This window comes from Gekko japonicus, unplaced genomic scaffold (assembly GCF_001447785.1).
Source record: "Gekko japonicus isolate JY-2015 unplaced genomic scaffold, Gekko_japonicus_V1.1 scaffold4351, whole genome shotgun sequence".
In the NCBI taxonomy this organism is placed as follows: domain Eukaryota; kingdom Metazoa; phylum Chordata; class Lepidosauria; order Squamata; family Gekkonidae; genus Gekko; species Gekko japonicus.
The window spans coordinates 31,711-54,569 of NW_015162604.1; the positions used below are offsets into that span (position 1 = coordinate 31,711).

General features: G+C 49.3%; 1 protein-coding gene across 4 annotated transcripts in view; it reads right to left on the bottom strand.

The window, feature by feature from the left end:
• The window catches only part of PAK3 (p21 protein (Cdc42/Rac)-activated kinase 3), a 65,746-nt gene that overhangs the window by 6,558 nt on the left and 36,329 nt on the right, over window positions 1–22,859 (bottom strand). For all 4 annotated transcript variants that reach the window (XM_015406480.1, XM_015406479.1, XM_015406481.1 and 1 more), the window contains 5 exons: window positions 14,659–14,707; window positions 8,655–8,767; window positions 6,264–6,381; window positions 3,508–3,607; window positions 1,766–1,962 (listed from right to left, as the gene is read on the bottom strand). In XM_015406480.1, coding sequence (XP_015261966.1) covers window positions 1,766–1,962; window positions 3,508–3,607; window positions 6,264–6,381; window positions 8,655–8,767; window positions 14,659–14,707 — 577 coding nt within the window. The remainder of the gene's footprint in view (window positions 1–1,765; window positions 1,963–3,507; window positions 3,608–6,263; window positions 6,382–8,654; window positions 8,768–14,658; window positions 14,708–22,859) is intronic.

A 22,859-nucleotide genomic window follows, 5' to 3' on the forward strand; every position in this document is an offset into this window, starting at 1 on the left:
GAGGAGGAGGAGGAGGAGGAGGAGGAGGAGGAGATTGGATTTATACCCCGCCCTTCACTACCCAAGGGAGTCTCAGAGCGGCTTACAAGCTCTTTTTCAAGAACAGCTCTGTCAGAACTAGGGCTTGCCCAACGGCATCCAGCCAGGTGCAAGTGGAGGAGTGCGGAGTCAAACCCGGTTCTCCCAGATTAGAGTCCACACACTTAACCACTACACCAAACTGAAGGATGCGGGAGAGGGCCGCTAAAGCTTGTCACACACACACACACAGAGCACCTTGCTGCACTGTGCTCTGGTGCTTTCAGCCTTTTTCTTCTACCCCATCTCACTTCCATTCTGAAAATGGGGCTGGGAGGAAAAAAATGCTAAAAACAATGCATTGCAAGTGCGGTGTGGCATAGTGCGGGGAGGAGGAAGTATCAATCCCTCCACACACACACTCTTTATTTTTCATGGGAAAAAAGAGACACCCCATACTTTAGAGGTGAATGGGTGGACAGTTGTCTAAATACTCATAGATTCCCCGAGTTTGACCCTGGTTGTCAGAAAAGTGACCAAACAAGGGGCAAATGATACACGGCACTGCAGCGATGTGTCAGGGAGCCACAGTGACACCTTTTCCCTTACCCAGCATCCCACGGAGAGGATTATTTGCCATAGATGAGGGATGGGAAGGAAGGGACAGACCCTGCCAGTCCCTTTCCCTAGAATTGCCCCCAGCCCCCATCTGCTGACCTTGCAAGAGTAGGTCTGCAACTTGGGGGGGGGGAGGCTGCTGGGGGTGAGAAAATTCCACAGGGAAAGCCATCAGAGAAAGGGTTCAATTCCCACCTGTTCTCCAGTGCAAAATCATACACACTCAACCCCCCGCCAATGCAAAGTAAAACAGGTTTGGGGGTTTGTGACACAAAGCTGCAGGTCAGCACAGTGGGAAATCCAGGACGTTCTCACTCCCCATGAGTTACACCCTCAGAATCAATGAAGTCAAGCTGCAGAATAAATTGTGAGTTCAGGTAGATGACTTGGATGTTATGCTGGCGGCAGAATTTAGTTATTCTTGGCATGTGTATTAACTGCGTGCAGAATTTCAATTTTTAAGTATGCACTTACCTAGCAGTTCGAAAGGAAGAAATTGCAAGTAGATAAATAGGTACCACTTTGGTGGGTCCACTGCACCTATAACCCTGGGGTGGGGCCACCATACCTATAACTTCAGGTTGGGTCAACCGTATTTATAACCCTGGGTCAGGCCTGCTATACCTATAACCCTGGGGTGGGGCCACCATACCTATAAACCAGGGTTATAACTGTTCTACTAGAAGTGTTGCTTTCCTGTGTTTTTATAAGAGATTGGCAACAAAGGGCTTTTCCGCATTCTCATTTTCTGCACTTGTGTATTCTTGTTGCTTTGGGGGGGGGGGTCTGTTCCACACATGATTTGCTCCCTCTACTCGATTCGGTATTGCATTTCTTTGTCACAAAGTGATGTAATATCGAATCGACCACTAGAGGGAGCAAAATAAACATGGAACAGGAAACACACACACCCCTCCCCAAAGCAGCATGTGGAAAAGCCCAAAGGCTCACTATCCAGGAGGAAACTGCCACTGTTAGTGGAACGGATGTACAGGATCCCACGCATCGTCCACAGATCACGGGGGCTGCCTGCATACTGTTGATGCATATCTAGTTCTCATTCATTCCATTCAAGGCTACTATTGTCTGAGATTAAAAAAAAAAAGATAGTGCGAGACTTTGGTCTTACCCTGAGAGGATTTTCGTTAAGATATGGAGGCTCTCCTTCTACCATTTCTATCGCCATGATCCCTAAAGACCAGATGTCCACTTTGGGGCCGTACGCTTTCCTCGTTACCACCTCAGGCGCCATCCAGTAAGGCGTTCCCACCATTGTGCTCCGTTTACTCTGCTCAGGAGTGATCTGAGCACAGAAGCCAAAGTCAGCTGCGGAGGAAGAAGAATAACCAGACTGTTGATGGAGAAATCTCACAGATGGGTTTAAAAAAAAAAACCAAACAACCAAACAAACAGCAGAAAAGATTGAGCAAAAGAGCTTTGGAGTTGTTACAGGAAAGACAGAAGGATCAAGACGCGGCATGACTTTGATAAAGTAGAAGAGCTCAGAGATAAACGCAATATAATAATTGACAAAAGGTCTAAAATTCTTACTGGAAAGGAATTTTTTTTTTAACCAAGGGTATGATCCAACCAACGTTCCCTCTAAGCTATGGAGTCTTGTGAGCAAAAGTTCTCCTTTGTGAGCTACTGGCATTGAAGTTGTGAGCGAGCAATTTGGCTACCGCATGAATTAGATTGCTCTGCAGCCCTCCTTCCTGAGCCAAGATAAAAATGTGTGAGCCGGAGGCTAAAAAACTGTGAGCTGGCTCACACTAACTCAGCTTAGAGGGAACATTGGATCCAACTACATTCTAAGTCTACTGATTTCAAAAGAAACATGCCAAGATCAATCAGCGGGACTCTAAAGTGCATATTTTGGCTGGATCATGACTGTGCATACAGATCTCGGGGGAAATGGCTGAGAACTAGTATAATTGAACAGTAGGGATTACTCGAAAGGATATGGGATAGTGGGCCTCTCTCCTCACACACCCCCAGCTTTCAATCACAACGTCTTAAAGATCCTACCATTTGCATGAACAACTGGAGCACCTTCTTTCTCTAAAAATATGTATTTAATGAGTACATCAAACTTGTTGCTCCCCGCAAAATGGTCTTTCCACTCCTTTGTTCCCTGAACGAATTTTTCTAGAGTTACACCAGCTAGGAAGGGTCACTAGTTATTAGAGCAGATTTAGTCTGGGCTACAGATTCCCAAGGGTCACCATCCAGAAAATGGGGGAACCCACTACAGACTTCACAAACCTGAGCAGCATCTCGTCTGCTGTGTTATTAACGCCTTAAAGCCTGTCGTGAAATGGCCACAAAGCGCCGTGCAACATTTTTTTTTGTTCGATAAAAAAGAAAAGAATCCCAGATCTAAACTGGCAAGGGTTCGAGGGACAGCAACGCAACCGATTTGTCGTTTGAAAATTTCGCCGAGACAGGTGGGGAGGGGGGAAATGGCTGAAGACAACCAAAGGAAATATCTCAAACGTATAAAAGACTGCTATACCAAAGAAAAATATGTTGCCTATAAAAACTTGTGCCGCAATAAGCGCATCAGTCTTTAAGGTCACAAGGTTCTTTGTTGTGTTGCAACCGACCAACATCCCTGTTGCTCTGGGATATATTCCTATTGGAAGTCGAACACCCCGGGGCTGTGCGGCCACTCGCCGTCACTGATGCGGAGACGGAAAGTTAATCACACTTGAAATCTACTCGGTGCCACATCTGCCCTCAAAGGAACCTTTCTGGGCGGGGAGGAAGGAGCAAAGATGACGTCGCTCCCTCCCGAGAACCGCTGGCGATTTCTACGGGAGCCGTCGCGACAGCCGTGGCAGGGACGGAGCCTCCGAGGGAAATACCTACTGAGTTTGACAGATCCATCCATCCCGAGAAGAATGTTGTCGCTCTTGATGTCTCTATGGATCACTTGGTTTGAATGCAAGAAATCCAGTGCTTGCAGGCACTATTCGTTAGAAAAAAATACAGTGTAAAAAAAAGGAGCAGGGTACAAATGAAGACTGACGAGCGACTTCATCGAGAATGGAGGGGGAAGCGGCACGGCGGCCCGAGACTCCCTCTTCACATGGCTAAAGAATGCTGATGCTGCCCCACCCTTATTTCGAAATTACGATTTTGCACAGGCTCCCGGGAGGACGGGTGGGGAGGGCGAGCGGGCGGGCGCCTGGCCTTGCCCCCTTCGTTGCTGACCGGGAGCACTGCTGTCTCTTGGCTACTAAGAGAGATAAAAAGGACCAGAACAAGTGCTCTTAAAAGACACTGGGAGGGGCTGTGGCTCAGCGGAAGAGCCCCTGCTTGGCATGCAGAAAGTCCCAGGTTCAATCCTCGGTCTCAGGACCAAGCAGTGGGTGATGTGAAAGACCTCCACCTGAGACCATGGAGAGCTGGCTGCTAGTCTAAGCAGACAATAGCGACTCTGATGGATCAAGGGTCTGCGTCCGTACAAGGCGGTTTTGCGTGTTCACGTGTTTGTACTGCGACTGAGTCTTCAGCAGACCCAGGAGCAGGTCTTCAAACTTCACTATGCAACATTGCAATATCCAGGGCTTTTTTTGTAGAAAAAGACCAGCAGGAACTCGTTAGCATAATAGGCCACACCCAACAGCAGAAACTTATTAGCATATTAGGCCACACCCCTGACAGCACAGCTCATTAGCTTATTAGGCCGCACCCCCATGTTACCAGAAGTGTGGACATTCAGCCACACCCACCTTTTGCTTCTTATTCTGTTTACCTTGTTTGTGGTCAAAACCCAGGGCTTTTTTTGTAGCAGGGACTCCTTTGTATGTTAGGCCATACACCACTGTAACCAATCGTAATGAGTTTCTGCTGTTGGGTGTGGTCTATTATGCTAATGATTCCCCTTCTTTGTAATATTGCTTCTTTTCCTACGCGACCCAACAGGGCACACCTGCCATTTGCCGTCCTTTCCTAATATGAGAAGAGTGGTCCTGGGCACTGGGGCATTCAGTACAGGTCGCCTCTTTCTACACTCCCTTCCCAGCTGACCCCACAGCCACACAGGCAACCCCAATTCTGGACATCTCCTCTAACTCTGAGCTTATCCCATTGGCTGTCACACTTGTCACCCCGGATGTTCTCAGCGGCAGCCGACCCTTCCTGTTGAAACTGGCAGAATGACCGGGCAGAGCTTCAGGACGGCTGCACAAGCAGCTTCCTGTCCAGACCTGCCTGGAAGCCGACAGGAGTCTACCTGGGCCAATGATGCTCTGGTACATGAGCAGAGGACAGTCACTCTTCCGCTTGCCAACCCAGTTGCTCCCTCTAAGCTGTGGAGTCTTGTGAGCAGAAATTCCACTTTGTGAGCTACCAGCATTAAAGTTGTGAGCGAGCGATTTGGCGACTCCATAAATTAGTTTGCTCTGGAGCCACCCTTCCTGAGGCTAAGGCAAAACTGTGTGAGCCGGAGGCTAAAAAACTGTGAGCTAGCTCGCACTAACTCTGCTTAGAGGGAACAAGTGCAACCCCATCCCGGGAGAAAGCAAAACTATTTGTTGAGGAGGTAGCATCGCCGACCCATGAAATGAAAAATCTGGGGGACAACCTGGAATGGATGGCTTAAAAACTGTAACAGGGGAAGCAGGATGACACGGCTGCCTGGGGACTTGCTCTCCGGGCAACTGGTCTGAAAACAGACAAAGCAAGAGGAGGACCTGCGAGGACTTGGGGGAAGGGCAAACTGCATTGTCCCCACCAGCCCCAACCCTTCTGTCTCTGGAACTGTCTGTCCTGACGAGTGGGGTAAGGCAGTTTACAACACTGGTACAACTCCATCACTTATGGAATTGACTGGTAATGCACACAGTGATGGTTACTGGCATGTACTAAAAGGAGGACTCGTGGAGGACAGGATCATCCATGGCTATCAACCATGATCACTAAAGGGCACCTCCATGTCCAAAGGCGGTAAAGGTAAAGGTAAAGGTTCCCTTGCTCGAAAGCCAGTCGAGTCCGACTCTAGGGTTGCGGTGCTCATCTCTGTTTCCAAGCCGAAGAGCCAGCGCTGTCCGAAGACGTTTCTGTGGTCATGTGGCCGGCATGACTAAACACCAAGGCGCACAGAACGCTGTTACCTTCCCACCGAAGTGGTACCTGTTTATCTACTTGCAATTTCTTGCTTTCAAACTGCTAGGTTGGCAGGAGCTGGAACTAGAGACGGGAGCTCACTCCGTCATGCGGCACACTCGGGTCTCGAACTGCTGAACTACTGACCTTCCACAGCCTGCAGTTCAGCATCTTAACCACTTGAACGCCTCCGAATACCAGCATTGGGAGGCAACACTGAGGAAGACCTTGGCTTCCATGACCTGTTTGTGGCTCTCTGGGGCAACTGGTTGACCAGTGTGAGAAACAGGATTCTGGATTCGATGGATAACTGGTCTGATCCAGTGGGGTGCCTCTGATGTTCATACCCCCTCCTCCTGAATGAAGGAGCAAGATCTTTCAAATCCAGCTCCTCTAACTGACACGACTAAGATGCTTCCGTCTGCCGCTATGCCGCAGATGCACTGCATCCAAGGGAGACAACGTATAACGGGGAGGCATTTCTATGGTGCGAGTTACGGCGCGAGATCTCTTACCTCCCGACAGACAGCAGCTATCTGCCCTTCGTCCATACAGGTTTCTGTAACAACATCCGTCAAAGATCCTCCAGCCAAGTATTCCATTACTACCCAAAGTTCATCACCTACAAGATAACTGAAACATTAAGTAAGTAGTTATTTCTATGAGCACAGACAAGCATTGCTACCAAAATCTGGAACCCAAGGGAGGCCTGCAAGGTGGATTTGGCGGGGGGGTTTTCAGGCCCACTTTGGACATCCACCTCACATGACCAAAACTGCCCCCCCAAAGGGCTGAAGTGAGCCGGCCTTTCAAGAGCAGGCAGAATTCAGAACAAAACCAGAGGATCTTAATCAATCTCTGGACCTTTGAAGTTGCTTGGAAAATAATCACAGCCGGTGGTCTAATAAGAATGGCTCTAAGGAATGAGAAGGGGGAGCCCTACCAGGTACCCTCTCGGTTCCGATCGTTCGTTTATCCAGCGAGTGGGCGACTTCTTCCAGTTCTCTCCGGTGCGGCTTCCACGGCCTCCGCTGTTCTTTCCGGCTCTCTGGCGACTCCTCTCGGAGACTGTTGGTTATGGGCCCTGGTGCGCAGCCACAGTGGGCGTCACAACGTCCTTATGGCTCCGGACGTCCTCCTGCTGGCCACGTCATCAGCTGCCGAGCCAACCGCCTCCTTGGGATGTCGCTGCCTCTCTTCATCTCCTCCGTGCTGACCGCCGCCGTGTTGCCGCTGCCGCTTCTCGATTCCTCGCTCGGCTGGAGCCCAATTTCAAGGGAGGGGTACCCCCCTGTCCTCCTACGGACAGGTACCCATTTACCTAATTGCCCCTAGGGGCTTTCGGACTGCTGGGTTGGCAGGAGCTGGGGCAAGGGTCGGGAGCTCACCCCGACCACGGTGGCATTCGAACCGCTGTTACAGCTGTTCGAGATGACTATTTCTACAGGCACTTAACTGCCTGTGCCACCGCCCCCAGATGATAAACACCACGTTCAAGCGACTTCCCTGCATCTGCAAAGATGGTGTGAGACGTGATGCTGGACCCGACGGACCACTGGTCTGACCCAGCGGGGCTCTTGCGTCCCCCACGAGGGACACCCAGCTCAGATCCAGCGGGCAGTAAGGTGGGGAAAGGTGAGCTCGGTCATTGCTGCCTCGTTCCAAGCTGAGCGGCCGCTTCTCTGCCTGGCTTGCTCCTGGGCCATTTAAATGGATTCATCAGCCCCTGCCAACAGCCATACGTTACAACCTTGATTGCGGACGTCTATATGTATTAGAATCAGAGGGAGGGCAGGAAGGGTTGCCTCAGTGCTTAGTTCTCATGGCCCTTTCTTACACGCCCAGGGAAACGCCGATCGCCACTTTGGGGTCAGAATGGAAGCGACTCTTCTCCAAGCCTGTTTGGCCAGGGGTCCTGCAGGGTTTCTCCCCCCTCTTCTGGCCATACAGCAGGGGTCACTGGAGGTGTGTGTGTGGGAGATATTTGTGAATTTCCTGCACTGGGCAGGGGGATGGACTAGATAACCCTGGAGGTCCCTTCCGACTCTATGATTCTATGACAGAGTAGGGGGCTCCCAACTCCACCCCGGGATTCTGACACAGCGTGGTCGGTGCAACCACAAAATGGCTGCCACAGGAGGCAGAGACAGCTGTACGATGGCTGCCACAGCTTATCTTTAGTTACACAGTGAAGATCTTTGTGCTGTGGTGGTAGCTGCTGCCAAAGCAACCTTTTAAAAAAATCTGCACAGCCAATCAAATCTCCAATGGCCAATCAGCAAGCTTTGCTGGGAAGAAGCCCCACTTGGTCACGCCCACTTTCTAAAAACACAAGGTGGGGCCCAGGGAAGATGCTGGGGACCTCTAATTAGACGGCAAATACACTCCCAGGTCTAAGGCCGGAGCCTTAGTGTTCAGTGGACAGCCTGGCTCTGGGAATCCAGGATTCCACCAAACAGTCGTTGTTTTGGGGCTCTGGGAAAGGAGGAGGAATATAACTCACACAATAATAAAAGAAAAACTAGATAAAGGGGAGGCTGTGCAACCCAGAAGTAGCAAATGGATATTCAATCCACCCTCTGTCTGCCACTTTTTAATTGTAAGCCTTTTCCCAAGCCAGGATTTTAGGGGTGTGTGTATTAAATTGCACGGGGAAAGCAACTGTTGGGGAGGCAGGTTAAGTATTCCTTCGCCTGCTATTTCCCCACTGCAAATCACCCCCTTACCCTACTGCTCTGAAGCTGTTCAGAGGAGAACCTGGGCATGTCAAAGGCGTCATTCTGGCCTAACGTGGGTCCCAAATGCAGGCGAGCGTGCGACAAGCGTCTGGGCCCTCTTTTCTGACATCGCCCCTTCACGGAGACCAGGCGACGCTTTGGAAAGAAGAAGAACGGGGCGTCACTTACCTGTCTAAATAGTTGACGATGTTGGGATTCTTATTTTCCCTCATGACCAGGATCTCATTAATTATTAATTCCTTTTTGGGCTGCTGCTGGAGATTCATTTGTTTTATGGCCACCTGAAACGACATGTTGCACGAGGATGCGTCAGTACCAGAAAGGCCGGGGCGACAGGTGCGGAATGGATGCGCTGGGGACAACCTGGCACTCAGCGGCAGAGAACAGTGGGACACTGACTGAACTGTCCTGGGCATTGATATAGACAGGTTGCACATCTTCAACCCCCCATAAATTTCCCCCCACCTATCCCAGAAGAGCTCCTCCGATTTGTTTTGCAAGGCTATATTTAACTTATCCATTTCAGCTACCTCTAGGAGTTTATACTTAAGCTCTTTTACCGAAGGTACACTGTTAGATTTCCATCTTTTTGCTATTAATATTCTTGCTGCCGTTAAAATATATACTATTATCTGATTATGCTCTTTCATAGTGTCTGGTAACATGTTTAATAAATATATTTCTGGGGTTATTGGTATGTTAATTTGTAGAGTCTTTAGTGTTATTTTATGTATTCTATTCCAAAATGTTTGAATTTTATCGCATCTCCACCAGATGTGTAGAAGATGTGTGAGCTATAATAGTATTGTATAATGGCTAGTTAAAGATAAATAATGTTAAATACAAATGATCGCCTGGTTATGATATGTAAATGACTGAAATGAATATGTTTTTAATGAAACTGAAAATAAATGTATATATACAAAAAGATATAGACAGGTTGCATGGATCTCCCTCTTTTCTGGTTAGGTCCCCATCCCACCCCGCCGGCCAGCTGATTGGTGGCGGGGCAGTGGGGTCTGGTGGCGAGGGACCCGCCCACCTCCACTAGGGGGGCTGGCAACCCTAACCTGGACGGATGGCTGGAATCCTTTATGCATGAATGTGCATTACAAATATCCAAGTTCCCTTCTTTCCACCTCTGAAGCTTTTGATGGTCTGGTGTCTGGACCAGTGTTCCCTCTAAGCTGAGATAGTGTGAGCTAGCTCACAGTTTTTTAGCCTCCGGCTCACACATTTTTGTCTTAGCTCAGGAAGGAGGGCTCCAGAGCAAACTCACTTATGCAGCAGCCAAACTGCTCGCTCACAACTTTAATGCCAGTAGCTCACACAGTAGAATTTTCGCTCACAAGACTCCACAGCTTAGAGGGAGCATTGGTCTGGACCTGCTTTATAATAGTTTTAGCTCTTCCAAAAGCCATTGGAAGCTGACAGGTGACTGCATACCTGAAAGTCACTCATCATCATGCGACTGTACGCGGGGGGATCCGAAGATGTAACTTCTTAGGACTGCACTGGTAGCCAATGTGATTTAGATGTGTCAGCACTGATGTTAACAGTGCCATAAACATGTTGTGGAATCTGACGGTAAAACTCCCAGGGTTGTTAATGGATACAGACTGTGCACTTAGTTCCCCCCCCCCCGCTTCCGACCCCTGAAAATCCTGACCTTTAGACAGGACTTCTCCATAATTGCGAGAAAGGCACAAACATTAAGGTGACAACTCAAAACTGGCAAACTAGGGACGTTCAAAGGCCTCCTCCATCCTCTGCATTGACCAATCACGGTCTGGGTCACACTTCGGCCAAGAGGTAGAAGGACCAGAGCCCGACATGAAGTTCACGTAATTGCACAGTTAAAGGACAGGCCTTTGACCTTCGGTCTCATTTCCCCTCTCTTTATTGATTAAGGTCACCCAACCGCCTTGTCACCTAAACACAAATCCCAGGTCTTTACCTCTGATCCTCCTTTAATTAATATTCTGCATCAAACGCTGGCAAATCAAAGGTCCTGTCTAAGTGTTCAGAATCATTAGCCTCTCTGAAGCCACTAATTGGGGGGTCTCAGCGATGAGGCCACCCTTAAACTACATCGGGAGGGGGCCACTGCGTTAATTAGAACCAGCTCAGCAGCTGGATCTTAACATCTGCTCAGCCAGTGGATCGGCACTGGGGGTGGGGGGGTTATATCAGTCCGGGCAGAGATGCAAGGTCAGAACTGAGAGAGCTGAGCTATGGGGCCGTCACGTGGACACAGCAGGGACCCCCCAGCTCCATTACGCCTCTCGCATCACTCCGCTATTATCATTGCTCAGACTACTCGCCCGGCTCACAAAGCTCTACTTTGTCCACAATCATGTATTTGGCGTATTTACTGATTTCTTTCAGTGTATCCCTTGCTACTCAGTAGGTCTGGGTAAAAGGTAAAGGTAAAGGTTTCCCTTGCTCGAAGGCCAGTTGAGTCCGACTCTAGGGTTGCGGTGCTCATCTCCGTTTCCAAGCCGAAGAGCCAGCGCTGTCCAAAGACGTTTCCGTGGTCATGTGGCCAGCATGACTAAACACCAAGGCGCACGGAACGCTGTTACCTTCCCACTGAAGTGGTCCCTATTTATCTACTTGCAATTTCTTGCTTTCAAACTGCTAGGTTGGCAGGAGCTGGAACTAGAGACGGGAGCTCACTCCGTCATGCAGCACCCGGGTCTCGAACTGCTGAACTACCGGCCTTCCACAGCCTGCAGTTCAGCGTCTTAACCACTTGAACGCCTCCGAATACCAGCACTGGGAGGCAACACTAAGGAAGACCTTGGCTTCTATGACCTGTTTGTGGCTCTCTGGGGCAACTGGTTGACCAGTGTGAGAAACAGGATTCTGGATTCGATGGATAACGTGCACAGGCCGCCTGCACCAGGCTTCGTGCTTTCGACAGATGGAGGCAGCCACTCTGGTCCGAATCCTTGCCAACTCCACTTCTGCTGTGGAAGGACCTTCGCGCAAAGCCTGTCCTTGGCATTTCGGATGCAGTTTGGGATCATTATTGTAGAGGCGAAAGGAAAGCCATTTGCTAAAAGGCAAGCTGGTCACTTGGGCCAAATGGAGGGGGCAGCTGACTCGGGGCTTTCTGTTGCAGGAAAAGGGAGCTGGGTCCCGGGATCAGACTTGTCACTCGTTCGGACTTGGCTGGAACATAATGACCACTGCCTCTACTGGTAGCAGGAGCTCCTTTGCATATTAGGCCACACACCCCTAGTGTAGCCAATCCTCCAAGAGCTTACAGTAGCCCCAGTAAGAAGAGCTTTGTAAGTGGTACCTATTTATCTACTTGCAATTCCTTGCTTTCGAACGGCTAGGTTGGCAGGAGCTGGAACTAGAGATGGGAGCTCACTCCGTCATGTGGCAACTCGGGTCTCGAACTGTTGAACTACTGACCTTCCACAGCCTGCAGTTCAGCGTCTTAACCACTTGAGCCACCGCAGCTCCCAAGGTGTTGGTCATAACCTTCAAAGCCTTATACGGCCTGGGACCAACATACCTAAGGGACCGCCTCTTCCCGTATACGCCTCAAAGAGCTTCACGCTCTAGTAATCAACATCTCCTGGTGGTCCCTGGCTCAGAGGACGTCTGTCTAGCCTCGACCAGGGCCAGGGCCTTCTCTACCCTGGCCCCCACCTGGTGGAACACGCTCCCCATTGAGATCAGGGCCCTGCGGGATCTCACTCAGTTCCGCGGGGCCTGCAAGACGGAGCTCTTCCGCCAAGCTTTTGGCTGAGGCAGTGGGCGTCCACACATGCCCCCCCTCCCCCGAGGTTGCCGTCTCCCACCTGCTGGCCATATCCATCTGTATTAATGGGTCGGAACTTTCACCAGTAGCTATAACTACTGTTTTTGAATGTTTATACTGTGCTTTTAAACGTTACTGCAGTTGTTGAAAGATGATGTGACCCCGCCCTGAGCCTGCTCGCAGGATGGGTGGGATACAAATACGGAAAAATGAATGAATAAATAAAAATAAATAAATATTAAATTTACCTCACAGTATAGCCCCACTCAAGTTAACTATTTAGACACGACTGCCTTTGTTACTACCTTAAATACTCTTGCAGTAAAGATTTACAGTCCAGCTACAGATAAAAACTCTTCTTTACGCTTTAATTCTCGCCGTGTGTATCATTTACATTCCAACAACCAAATCTGATCAGCTTTAACTTCTAACCGTTGCCTCCACAGAAGCCATATAAAACCTTGTACTGCGGTATGCAGGTCGTTCTTTGCTTTGTTCGGGAGAATTTCCCCATGAAGCTGTGTGTTTTCCTTTTACTTCTTAATAAGGAGACTGATTCAGTGCTTCAAATTCTAGTTCCTGAACTTCCTCGTATTTTTGCCACAACGATAGGCAGCGTGATCCTGATAGGCAATGACAAGGCCTTGAACGGTTTTAAGTTCCAGTCCGCCGTCACTGCCTCCTCCCTGCCTCGTACAGACTCAAATCCCCCTTGGTGGGACCCCTCTTGCTTCTATATTCAGCACAGTGCCCAGCAGCATGTGGAGGGCAGAGCTACAAATAAAGAACCTCAGGAGAGCCCTGCTGGATCAGACCAGGGAGGGTCCATCCAGTCCAGCATCCTGTCTCACGCAGTGGCCAACCAGTTCCTCTGGAGGGCCAACAACAGGGCATAAAGGCCGAGGCCTTCCCCTGATTGCACAGTGGTTAATGTGCTCGGCCTGGATTTGAGAGACCCAAGCTCAAATCCCTCCCTCAGCCATAAAACCATGCTAGGTCAGCCTACTACCTCACAGGGCTGTTGTGAGGGTAAAACGGGAGGGAGAGGACCATGCATGCCAGCAGGACAAAAACATGACAGTAGATTTTATACAGCTGACTATTTAAAACGTCAGAAGTCCCTTCTGACATGATGCTGGTGGGGTGGCCACAGTGTGGCTTCTTCCTCCACAACTGAGAAGAAACGAGACGTCCCGGGCCGTGGGACCAAGGACTCTGCTACCCCTCCCCCACAAGCCAAGACTGTGCTGAACTGGGGACAGGCACAGAAAGGAGTCATTTGTCATATGACCCACGGACTCCACCTCTTTCCTTGTCCCTAAGATCTTCTTCCACAACAGGGGTCTCCAGCGTGGTGACTGTTGAGTTCCACGGCACCCAACGCTTTCCTGACACCCATCAAGTGCATTTATAAAGTGGGCGGGGCCTGCTGGGGCTTCTGATCTGCTGTAGAGATTAAAAGGCAGCTGTTAAACAGGGCTTCTGCCTGAAACGAAGAAGGGTCGCTACTCAGAGCTATGTACAACCTCACGCCCTGACAGTTTGTGATTGGCGCCGCCTACTGCGGCAGCCATTTTGTGACTGGCTCCACCCTTTGTGGCAGCCATTTTGCGACTGTGCCCACCCCCCTGTTTCAGAATCCCAAAGGCGCCTGTGCGCTCAAAGAGGTCAGAGACCCCTGTCCCCAAAACCTGATGTACATTTTTAAACAGGGAGAGAATGCAGGCTGCCTCAACGAACAGGCTTGGAAATGGCTGGGATTGGCTTCACTCCTCTATTTCTGAACACACACGGTCTGCCTTTTTAAAAAAGTAATGCAATGGACAAGGAAGGGACTCGGCGTTCATCTCGGTAGGACTGCCCACTTCAAATCACCACGCTGAATACAGCCACGGACTGTGGCCTGCCAGGTGCACGGAAACCCCTTTAATTTGCAATCACAAGTAAGGCTTGCTGGATCTCTGTGAGCCATTCTAGGGGTCTGGAGGTCTGTGTTCAGCTTAATGGGTGGGGAGCAGGGTTCCCTCTAAGCTGAGTTCGTGTGAGCCAGCTCACAGTTTTTTAGCCTCCGGCTCACACACGTTTGTCTCAGCTCAGGAAGGAGGGCTCCAGAGCAAACTAGTTAAAGCAGCCGCCAAATCGCTCGCTCGGAATGTCGATGCCGGTAGCTCACAAAGTAGGGTTTTTGTTCACAGGACTCCACAGCTTAGAGGGAACGTTGGTGAGGGAGTTGAGTGGGGCTTCATTCGAGGCAGGCAGTCACCAAAACACACAGGCAGGCGGTGAGAGGCCTGCACTGATGGATTTCTAGTGGAACCAGTGGTGATCTGTTAGTGAGAAAGGGCATGGGGGAGCGGGAAGCATTCCAGAACTTTGCCGAGACTTGGCACTTACCTCTTGGCCTGTGGCGATGTCTATCGCTGTATACACTGTACCCGAAGCCCTAAGGAAAAAGAAAAATCACAGTCAAGGTATGAGAAGGTGCAACACGGGAACAAGGGGGAGTATAAGCCCTTGCTTAAACATCTCTGTTACGGAGTTACTTCATTTGCGCTCTGCCTTTTCTCCCCGATGGGGACCCAAAGGGGCTTACGTCGGTCTCCTCTCCTCCATTTTATCTTCACAACAACCCTGCGAGGTGGGTTAGGAGGACAGAGTGTGACTGGCCCAAAGTCCCCCAGCGAGCTTTCGTGTCACGAGTGGGGTTTTGAAACTGGGCCTCCCAGACCCTAGCCTAACACTCTTAACCACTATAGACCACACTGGTTCACTATGACTTCTAGGGCACTTCTGTCTGAAGCGGTTTTCAATACAATATTTTATAATTAAATTGTAGAATGGCCAAAATATAAATAAATTGCGCAATCCCCCCCCCCCCCCTTTCTTTGAGTGGGGTTCTGAAACTGGGCCTCCCAGGTCCTAGCCTGACACTCTTAACCACGATAGACCACACTGGTTCACTGTGACTTCTAGGGCACTTCTGTCTGAAGCGGTTTTCAATACAATATTTTATCATTAAATTGTAGAATGGCCAAAATATAAATAAATTGCGCAATTCCCCCCCCCCACACACACACTTTCTATCTCAGTCCGAAAGATAAACCAGACAAGCTCCCTGTTTTTAGAAGTCACTCTTGGTCAGCTTTCTATGGTGTCGGATGCACAGAGATGGCTTCATGCGGCCGGTCCACACATTAGCAGCATGAAAGCAGACCTGTGGTCTACCTTCCAGCAGTCAGAGAATTGATACGACATGCTGATTAACATGCAGTAGAGGATCGGGGTTTAGAAGGCCAAGAAATAAATTTGGGGACAAGTTAGTAGCCCCAAGGAGCTGCGATGGCTCAAGTGGCTAAGACGCTGAACTGCAGGCTGTGGAAGGTCAGTAGTTTAGCAGTTCGAGACCTGAGTGTGCCGCATGACGGAGTGAGCTCCCATCTCTAGTTCCAGCTCCTGCCGACCTAGCAGTTCGAAAGCAAGACATCGCAAGTAGATAAATAGGTACCACTTCAGTAGGAAGGTAACAGCGTTCCGTGCACCTTGGTGTTTAGTCATGCCAGCCACATGACCATGGAAACGTCTTCGGACAGCGCTGGCTCTTCGGCTTGGAAACGGAGATGAGCACCGCAACCCTAGAGTCGGATTCGACTGGCTTTCAAGCAAGGGAAACCTTTACCTTTACCTTTAGTAGCCCCAATGTCTATTTCCATCTCCATGCAGAGGGTGTGAACCAGGAAGTTCACAGGATTCACACTCTGACTGCCAGATATAAATAAAAGAGGTCTGGGATCATTTTTTATCATTGGAGACAGACCAGCACTTCCTTTAAAACTGGGGATTTAAGGTAATAACTCTTCTGCTCATGGACCAAATAACTCTCTGGGATCAAGGCAAGAGGGGACCTGAATCAGGAATCCCTCTTGATCTTTGAATAATACAGATTGGTGATCCCTACGAGAATGAGTGGTGTTTTGAACACATTAACACATGGAATTCACTGCCACAGGTGGTGGCGGCTACAAGCATGGACGGCTTCAAGAGGGAATTAGATAAGCATATGGAGCAGAGGTCCATCAGTGGCTCTTAGCCACAAGGTATAGATAGGAACTCTCGGTCTAGGGAAAGGGATCCTCTATATTCTTGTTCTTGGGGGGGGGGGCGAGGGGGGGGGGCTTCTAATGTCCCGGCCCCACTGCTGGACCTCCTAATGGCACCTGGTATTTCTGGCCACCGTGTGACAGAGTGTTGGACTGGATGGGCCTTTGGCCTGATCCAGCATTGGCTTCTCTTATGTTTTTATATGGAGCAGAGATCCATCAGTGGCTCTTAGCCACAAGGTGTAAATAGGAACTCTCGGTCTGGGGCAAGTGATGCTCTATATTCTTGTGCTGGGGGGGCCCCACTGCTGGACCTCCTGAGGGCACCTGGTATTTTTGGCCACTGTGTGACAGAGGGGTGGACTGGATGGACCTTTGGCCTGATCCAACATTGGCTTCTCTTATGTTCTTATATGGAGCAGAGATCCATCAGTGGCTCTTAGCCACAAGGTATAGGTAGGAACTCTCAGGCTGGGGCAAGTGATGCTCTGTATTCTTGGTGCTGGGGGAGGGCAACAGTGGGAGGGCTTCTAGTGTCCTGGCCCCACTGCTGGACCTCCTGATGGCCCCTGGTATTTCTGGCCACTGTGTGATACAGAGTGTTGGACTGGATGGGCCATTGGCTGGAAATTGGATTTATACCCCGCCCTTCATTAATACAGCTATGACAACTGAACGTGTCTCGTGGCAGTGGAAAGTGCCATAGTGTCATAGTCGACTTATGGTTATCCCATAAAATTTTCAAGGCAAAAGACTTTCAGAGGTGGTTGGCCATTGCCTGCCTCTGCATCGCACCCCTGGTATTCCTTGGAGGTTTCCCATTCAAAGACTAACCAGCGCCGACCCTGCTTAGCTTCTGAGAGCTGAAGACATCAGGCTAGCCCGGGCCATTCAGGTCAGGGTGAATACTTCTCACACTATTTTAATATTTGCACTGTATACTGGATCCCTCTATTTAATGCAACAGTCTCATTGGACACGCTGTGTATCATTTCAATATAAATGCAAATGTGTTTTTCTGTGACTAATAGGGATGATTAACCCAATTTGTTTACACATAAGTTGAATGCCATTTATTCAGGGCTGTAAATTCAGAACTCTAATGCTTGAGCTCATAAAGATTAGAATTCGTACATACTTGCCTAAACTAGGGCTGGATGTGAATTTTTACAGTTCTAGAAATCATTTTGGCAGAAATCTACTTCAGAAGGAAGAGGAGGAGGAAGAGGAGGAGGAAATTGGATTTATACCCCGCCCTTCACTACCTGAAGGAGTCTCAGAGCAGGTTACAAACTCCTTTCCCTTCCCCTCCCCACAACAGACACCCTGTGAGGTAGGTGGGGCTGAGAGAGCTCTCTCAAGAACTGCTCTTTCAAGGACAGCTCTGACAGAACTATGGCTTGCCCAAGGTCATCCAGCAGCTGCAAGGGGAGGAGTGGGGAATCAAACCCGGTTCTCCCAGATTACAGTCTGCGCTCCTAACCACTACACCAAACTTGCTCTGGCCTTCTAAGACTCTGGAGTGCAAACATGGGGCAAACTGCCCTGCAATCAGGTATCAAAAAAAGTATTTCCAGTACTCCCAGCAACATTTTATGCCAAAGTTGTCAACAGGCCCGGAGAAAAATATCCTGTTCTCCAACAGAGTTCTAACGTGTGGAAATGAGCCGCTGAAGCTTTTCATGGCGGGGAGAGAAATAACATCAACTGCTATTTGCTGCAGAGCAAACTTATACTAAAGGGACAGCTAGACAAAGTTGGCAACTGCACCAAGAGCCAGCACAAATCAAGATGCCTTTAAATGTTCCCCCTGAAGCCACCTGCATCGCTGAAGCAGCAGGCCTCTGTTGCAACTTAAATGCAGCTTGCCTGTTCCGCCGTGCAGGCAGCAGCAGAAATATTAACGCACTTCCAGCCGTGCCTTTGGCTTTCTTCTTCACGTGCACAGAATTCGTCCACGGTCTACAGTCAAGCTCTATGCTACAGACACATCTGATCCCTCGGACACAGATTCTCTCCTGCTGCATCTACGACAGACATTCTGGGAATGACAATGCTCACCTGATGTAGCAAGGAAACAGATCAACAGAGCCAGAATGATACCAAGGGATAACCAGCTACAAGAGAGGCCCAAATGAAACAACAACAGAACATCTCTGGTGGTCACGTACAGCTCTCCGCTCAAACCGGTTCAAAGCATCAGTAATCACCTTAAAACTATGGGGGACAATGATATTCCCCTCTCACAGGCACTGGGAGGCAAACCTTCTCCTGCCCATACTTGCCTCCTAAGCGTAAACAACTTCTCACCCAAGTGTCAGGTCCCCACAGCAAACAACATAGTACACACTTGCAAGAAGGTTTTACTTTATTGAAGCCATGAAGTACTAGAACAGGATCACTGTTCAGAATAACGAGGGTGGAGGTGCATGAAAGGATAAAGCAGGTTCATAATTACACTAGCCAATAGATATGGTTCCCGCGCGCGGCCAAGAGGCCCCGTTCGCGCTCAAGCCCTGAGAAGCAACGGCTCCTTAATTATAAACAAGTATTCTATTCCCACATTACTGCTCATTACAGACTAAGCTAAGCCTTCTGTGCTCTTCCTCCTGTGGCCTTGGCGAGATAGCGTTACATGAAAGCATGACTAGCGTTCATGGAAAGGAATGCAGTCTAATGGGAAGATGTGCGCATGACAGGCTGAACGCACTCACGAGGGGGGGGGTGAAGGATAACATACATACACAGGAAAGAACCTTTGGCAGCTTGCTGACACCAAGACAATGCCCTTCCTAACCTGAAACACGGCCTCTGGGACCAGGGCCTAAAACAAACCAAGATGCCAGCTCTGTCCCCATATCCACTCTGACAACACAACAACAGGACCTAACAACAACAGACACACCATCTCCAGTTCATTCACTTGTTCGTCTTCCAACATTATACCTGCCATCACATGTTAGCAATGCCCGTCCACACTCTAGATTGAACAAACAGGTCAGTCCCAACGCAAAAGAATAAATGGGGCATTGATCCAACATTAAAAACCACATTTAAAAACCAATGGGAGAACATTTTAATCATCCAGGCCATCCACTGCTGGTGTAAGAGTGGCAGTCCTTGCATAAAGAAACTTCAAGGGGAGACTACAACGACACGATATTGTACTCAAGTTCATTCACAAGTTCAGAAGCTAAGAACTTAGAGAAGCCATGCTGGATCAGGCCAATGGCTCATCCAGTCCAACACTCCGTGTCACACAGTGGCCAAAACCCAGGCTCCATCAGGAGGTCTACCAGTGGGGCCAGATGGATGCTGAAGGACTGAAGAGGGACACAGGAGTCTTATCTCACTACAGATGCTAATTTTCTGCCCCCCCAGAATTTCCCCTCCGCTCCAATCCAGCGGACGACAATGTGCACTGTACTTCTGCATCCTGTGTTCCTTCTCTGCAACTCCCTTCCCACCTTCTGACTGGGATATAAAGACTAAGAGCTCTCCATTTCAACTCAGATCTGATGAAAGACGAAGGGAGCTTTGCGTCTGGGCTCAAATCGAACTTTTCTACTGCAGACCAACACGGCTACTCTCCACAATGGGCTAAAACTATTTCTTTGGGACATCTCTCCCTTTTGCCTGCTGAAGGATCCCCTGCGTAGATCTACTACGGGAGACGCTGGCACCTCCCACTCTGGCTCCAACGCAGCAACAGAAGTCTGTCCTGAGACTGGACCCCTGGGATTCTTTACACCAGCACTGGGGCCCCTTTTACCAAATATCCAAAGGCCTCTGCACTTCTCTCTCGCTCTCTCCGAGGAGGAGGAGGAGACACATTAAACCGGGGATTTAATCTTCTCGACAGAACGACTTGGAGACTTACTGAGCTGTGACTTTGCTTCCCAGGGATGTGACATTCCCACCACATGGCCGGCTCAGGCCACCTCCTGCTGCCAAGGGCCCTTTCCTGCTTTTCTGCTCCCTCCCACTAATGTCCGTGCTCATTAACAGCTGATCCCGTGGCCTACTTCCTGCCCCAGAGCAGATAACATATTGATCCCTCTGGTGCCGTTCCCTACCAAAATCAGTTCAGTAACTAATGGTGCAATTCTGTGAAAGCCTGCTGGCTGAGAAACAGAGCAGTGCAACGGTTAGAGTGTCGGTCCAGGATCCGGGAGACCCCACTCCGCCACGGAAGCTCGCTGGGTGACCTTGGGCCAATCACACCCTCTCAGCCGAACCTTCCTCACAGGGTTGTTGTGAGGATAAAATAGAGGAGAGGAGAATTATGTAAGCCATCAGGAGTCCCTGTTGGGGAGAAAGGTGGAGTATAAATGAAGTACATATATAAATAAATACATATATAAATGAATAAATATAAGTGATTCTCACAGTGTTCAATTGTGCTTATTTACCAGTTGGTTGTGCATAGAATTGCACCCTGAGTTACATACACGGACAACTGGGAACCAACAAAACGTAATTGCAGAGAAGGTGTGATGATGGTGGGAGGAAGGAAGAGGAAACTGGCACTGCCAATCAGTGGTCCTCAGTTAAGGCCTAGTTCTTACGAAGACTGGGTGTACCCCTTTAGACTGCAAGTGGCGGGGTACACTATGGAATGCTTCTTCACACAAGGTAAGTTGTCCCTTGCTCAAAAGCCAGTCGAATTTGACTTTAGGGGTGCGGTGCTCATCTCTGTTTCCAAGCCAAAGAGCCAGCGCTGTCCAGAGACATTTCCGTGGTCATGTGGCTGGAATGTCTAGACGCCGAGGCACACGGAACGCTGTTACCTTCCTACCAAAGTGGAACCTGTTTATCTACTTGCCATTTCTTGCTTTTGAACTGCTAGGTTGGCAGGAGCTGGGACCACAGACGGCTCACTCCATCATGCAGCACTCAGGTCTCGAACGGCTGAACTACTGACCTTCCAGTCTGCAGTTCAGCGTCTTAACCACTTGAGCCACCGCAGCCCTCTTCACACAAACAAACAGCCAATTCCTTGTGTATGGAAAACGACAACATAAGGGACTAGAAGTGTGGCTAGAACCTCGCTCTTTGTCATTCTAGTTCTTCTGTGTTGAAGGCCTTTCTTGCTTGCACCACTCCATTATTTTTTAAACTGAACTATTTCTATATGAAGAATGAAACCAGATAGGGGTGCACATCTGGCTGTATCCAAGCCCAAAAAAATACCCGGAAAATACCTTACCAGTATTTGGGGGTTATTTTTTTTAGCCGAATACAGATCAGAGAATCTGACCAGCTATGAGTATAGCTGATCTGGAATAAAGCTGAATTTTTTTCACTTTTTTCCGGGTATATTCGGCAATACCTGGTGGTGGAGAGGTTTAAAGGGCTACAAAGTTAACTTTCAGTTCTCTCCTCTAGGGCTCTTTCCCGCCTCTTGCCTTGATTTCCAAGGCAACAGGAGGGACGGGGAAAGAGGCATCTATGCAGCCCAATAGCAAAAGCACCTTAGGGGGAGCCGTAGTGCCTTCGAGCCAGACATTGCTGTGCTTTTGCAAATGGCACTGCGTTGCAGGTTTGCAACTTGCAAGGTTGTTGGCTTCAAATGTGAAGTCCAACTAAGTAACTACCTTCCTTTTCCCACCCATTTCCAAAGGAACAGGAGGGAGGAGGGAAGGAGCAGTGGCAATCTAGCAAATAGGATTTCAGGTCGGGGGGAACACTGCTCTTCAGCCAGTCACAGAAGCTTGGTTTTTTTGAAATTCTTCTGTGCATGGGCAAAGAGCATAAAAGCAAGGGTCTGGCTGAGCTAGACTCCACTGCTGAGAGTGTGCACTGGCTCTGGCTTCAGCTGCTGCTCTGAGTCTGACACCCGCTGCCTGGGAGACTCTGCTGAGGACTTCAGATCCCGCCTGCCTGGAGAAGAGTGAAGACAGCGACTGGTTGGACTGAACAACATTTTTTAAAAAGGTTTTCTTAGTTTACTGTTAGTTACTCTTTGGGCTTGGTGGGTGGTAGGCTGTGTGCATGTGTGTGTGTGGGGGGGCAAGGGCCTCAGTCCTTTTCGGTTCCCTTCTGTTTTATTCTTCGTTTTCAGTTCCTCCTGGTTTTGTGGCTTGCAGTTATTTTTGTGGAGTTTTGTTGTTGTTTGGGCCTGGTGGCAAGTTGTGGGGGAGGGAAGGCCAAGGGTTCCTTCCTTCTGCTTTTGGTTTTTGACTTTGGTTCTCTGGAGTTGGTTTAAAACTTGGTTAACTTATTCATTTTTTTGTTCTTGGGGGGGCTTGTTTTTTTAAAAATCTATTCTTTTACTTTAATTTTCTCTCTCTATCCATCCTTCACTGTTCTTGTCTTCTTTTTCTCTTTTTGGGGGGAGTTGGGGTGTGTGAGGCTTTGTTGCTTGTTTCCTCTGCTTCCCCCCCCCCTTTTCTTCTTTTGGTCTGGTGTGTATGTGTGTGTGGAGGGGCTTTTGGTATAGGTCCTTCTTGCTTTCTCTTCTCTGAAGTCCTTGTTCCCACCTTCTTCCTCAGTAGC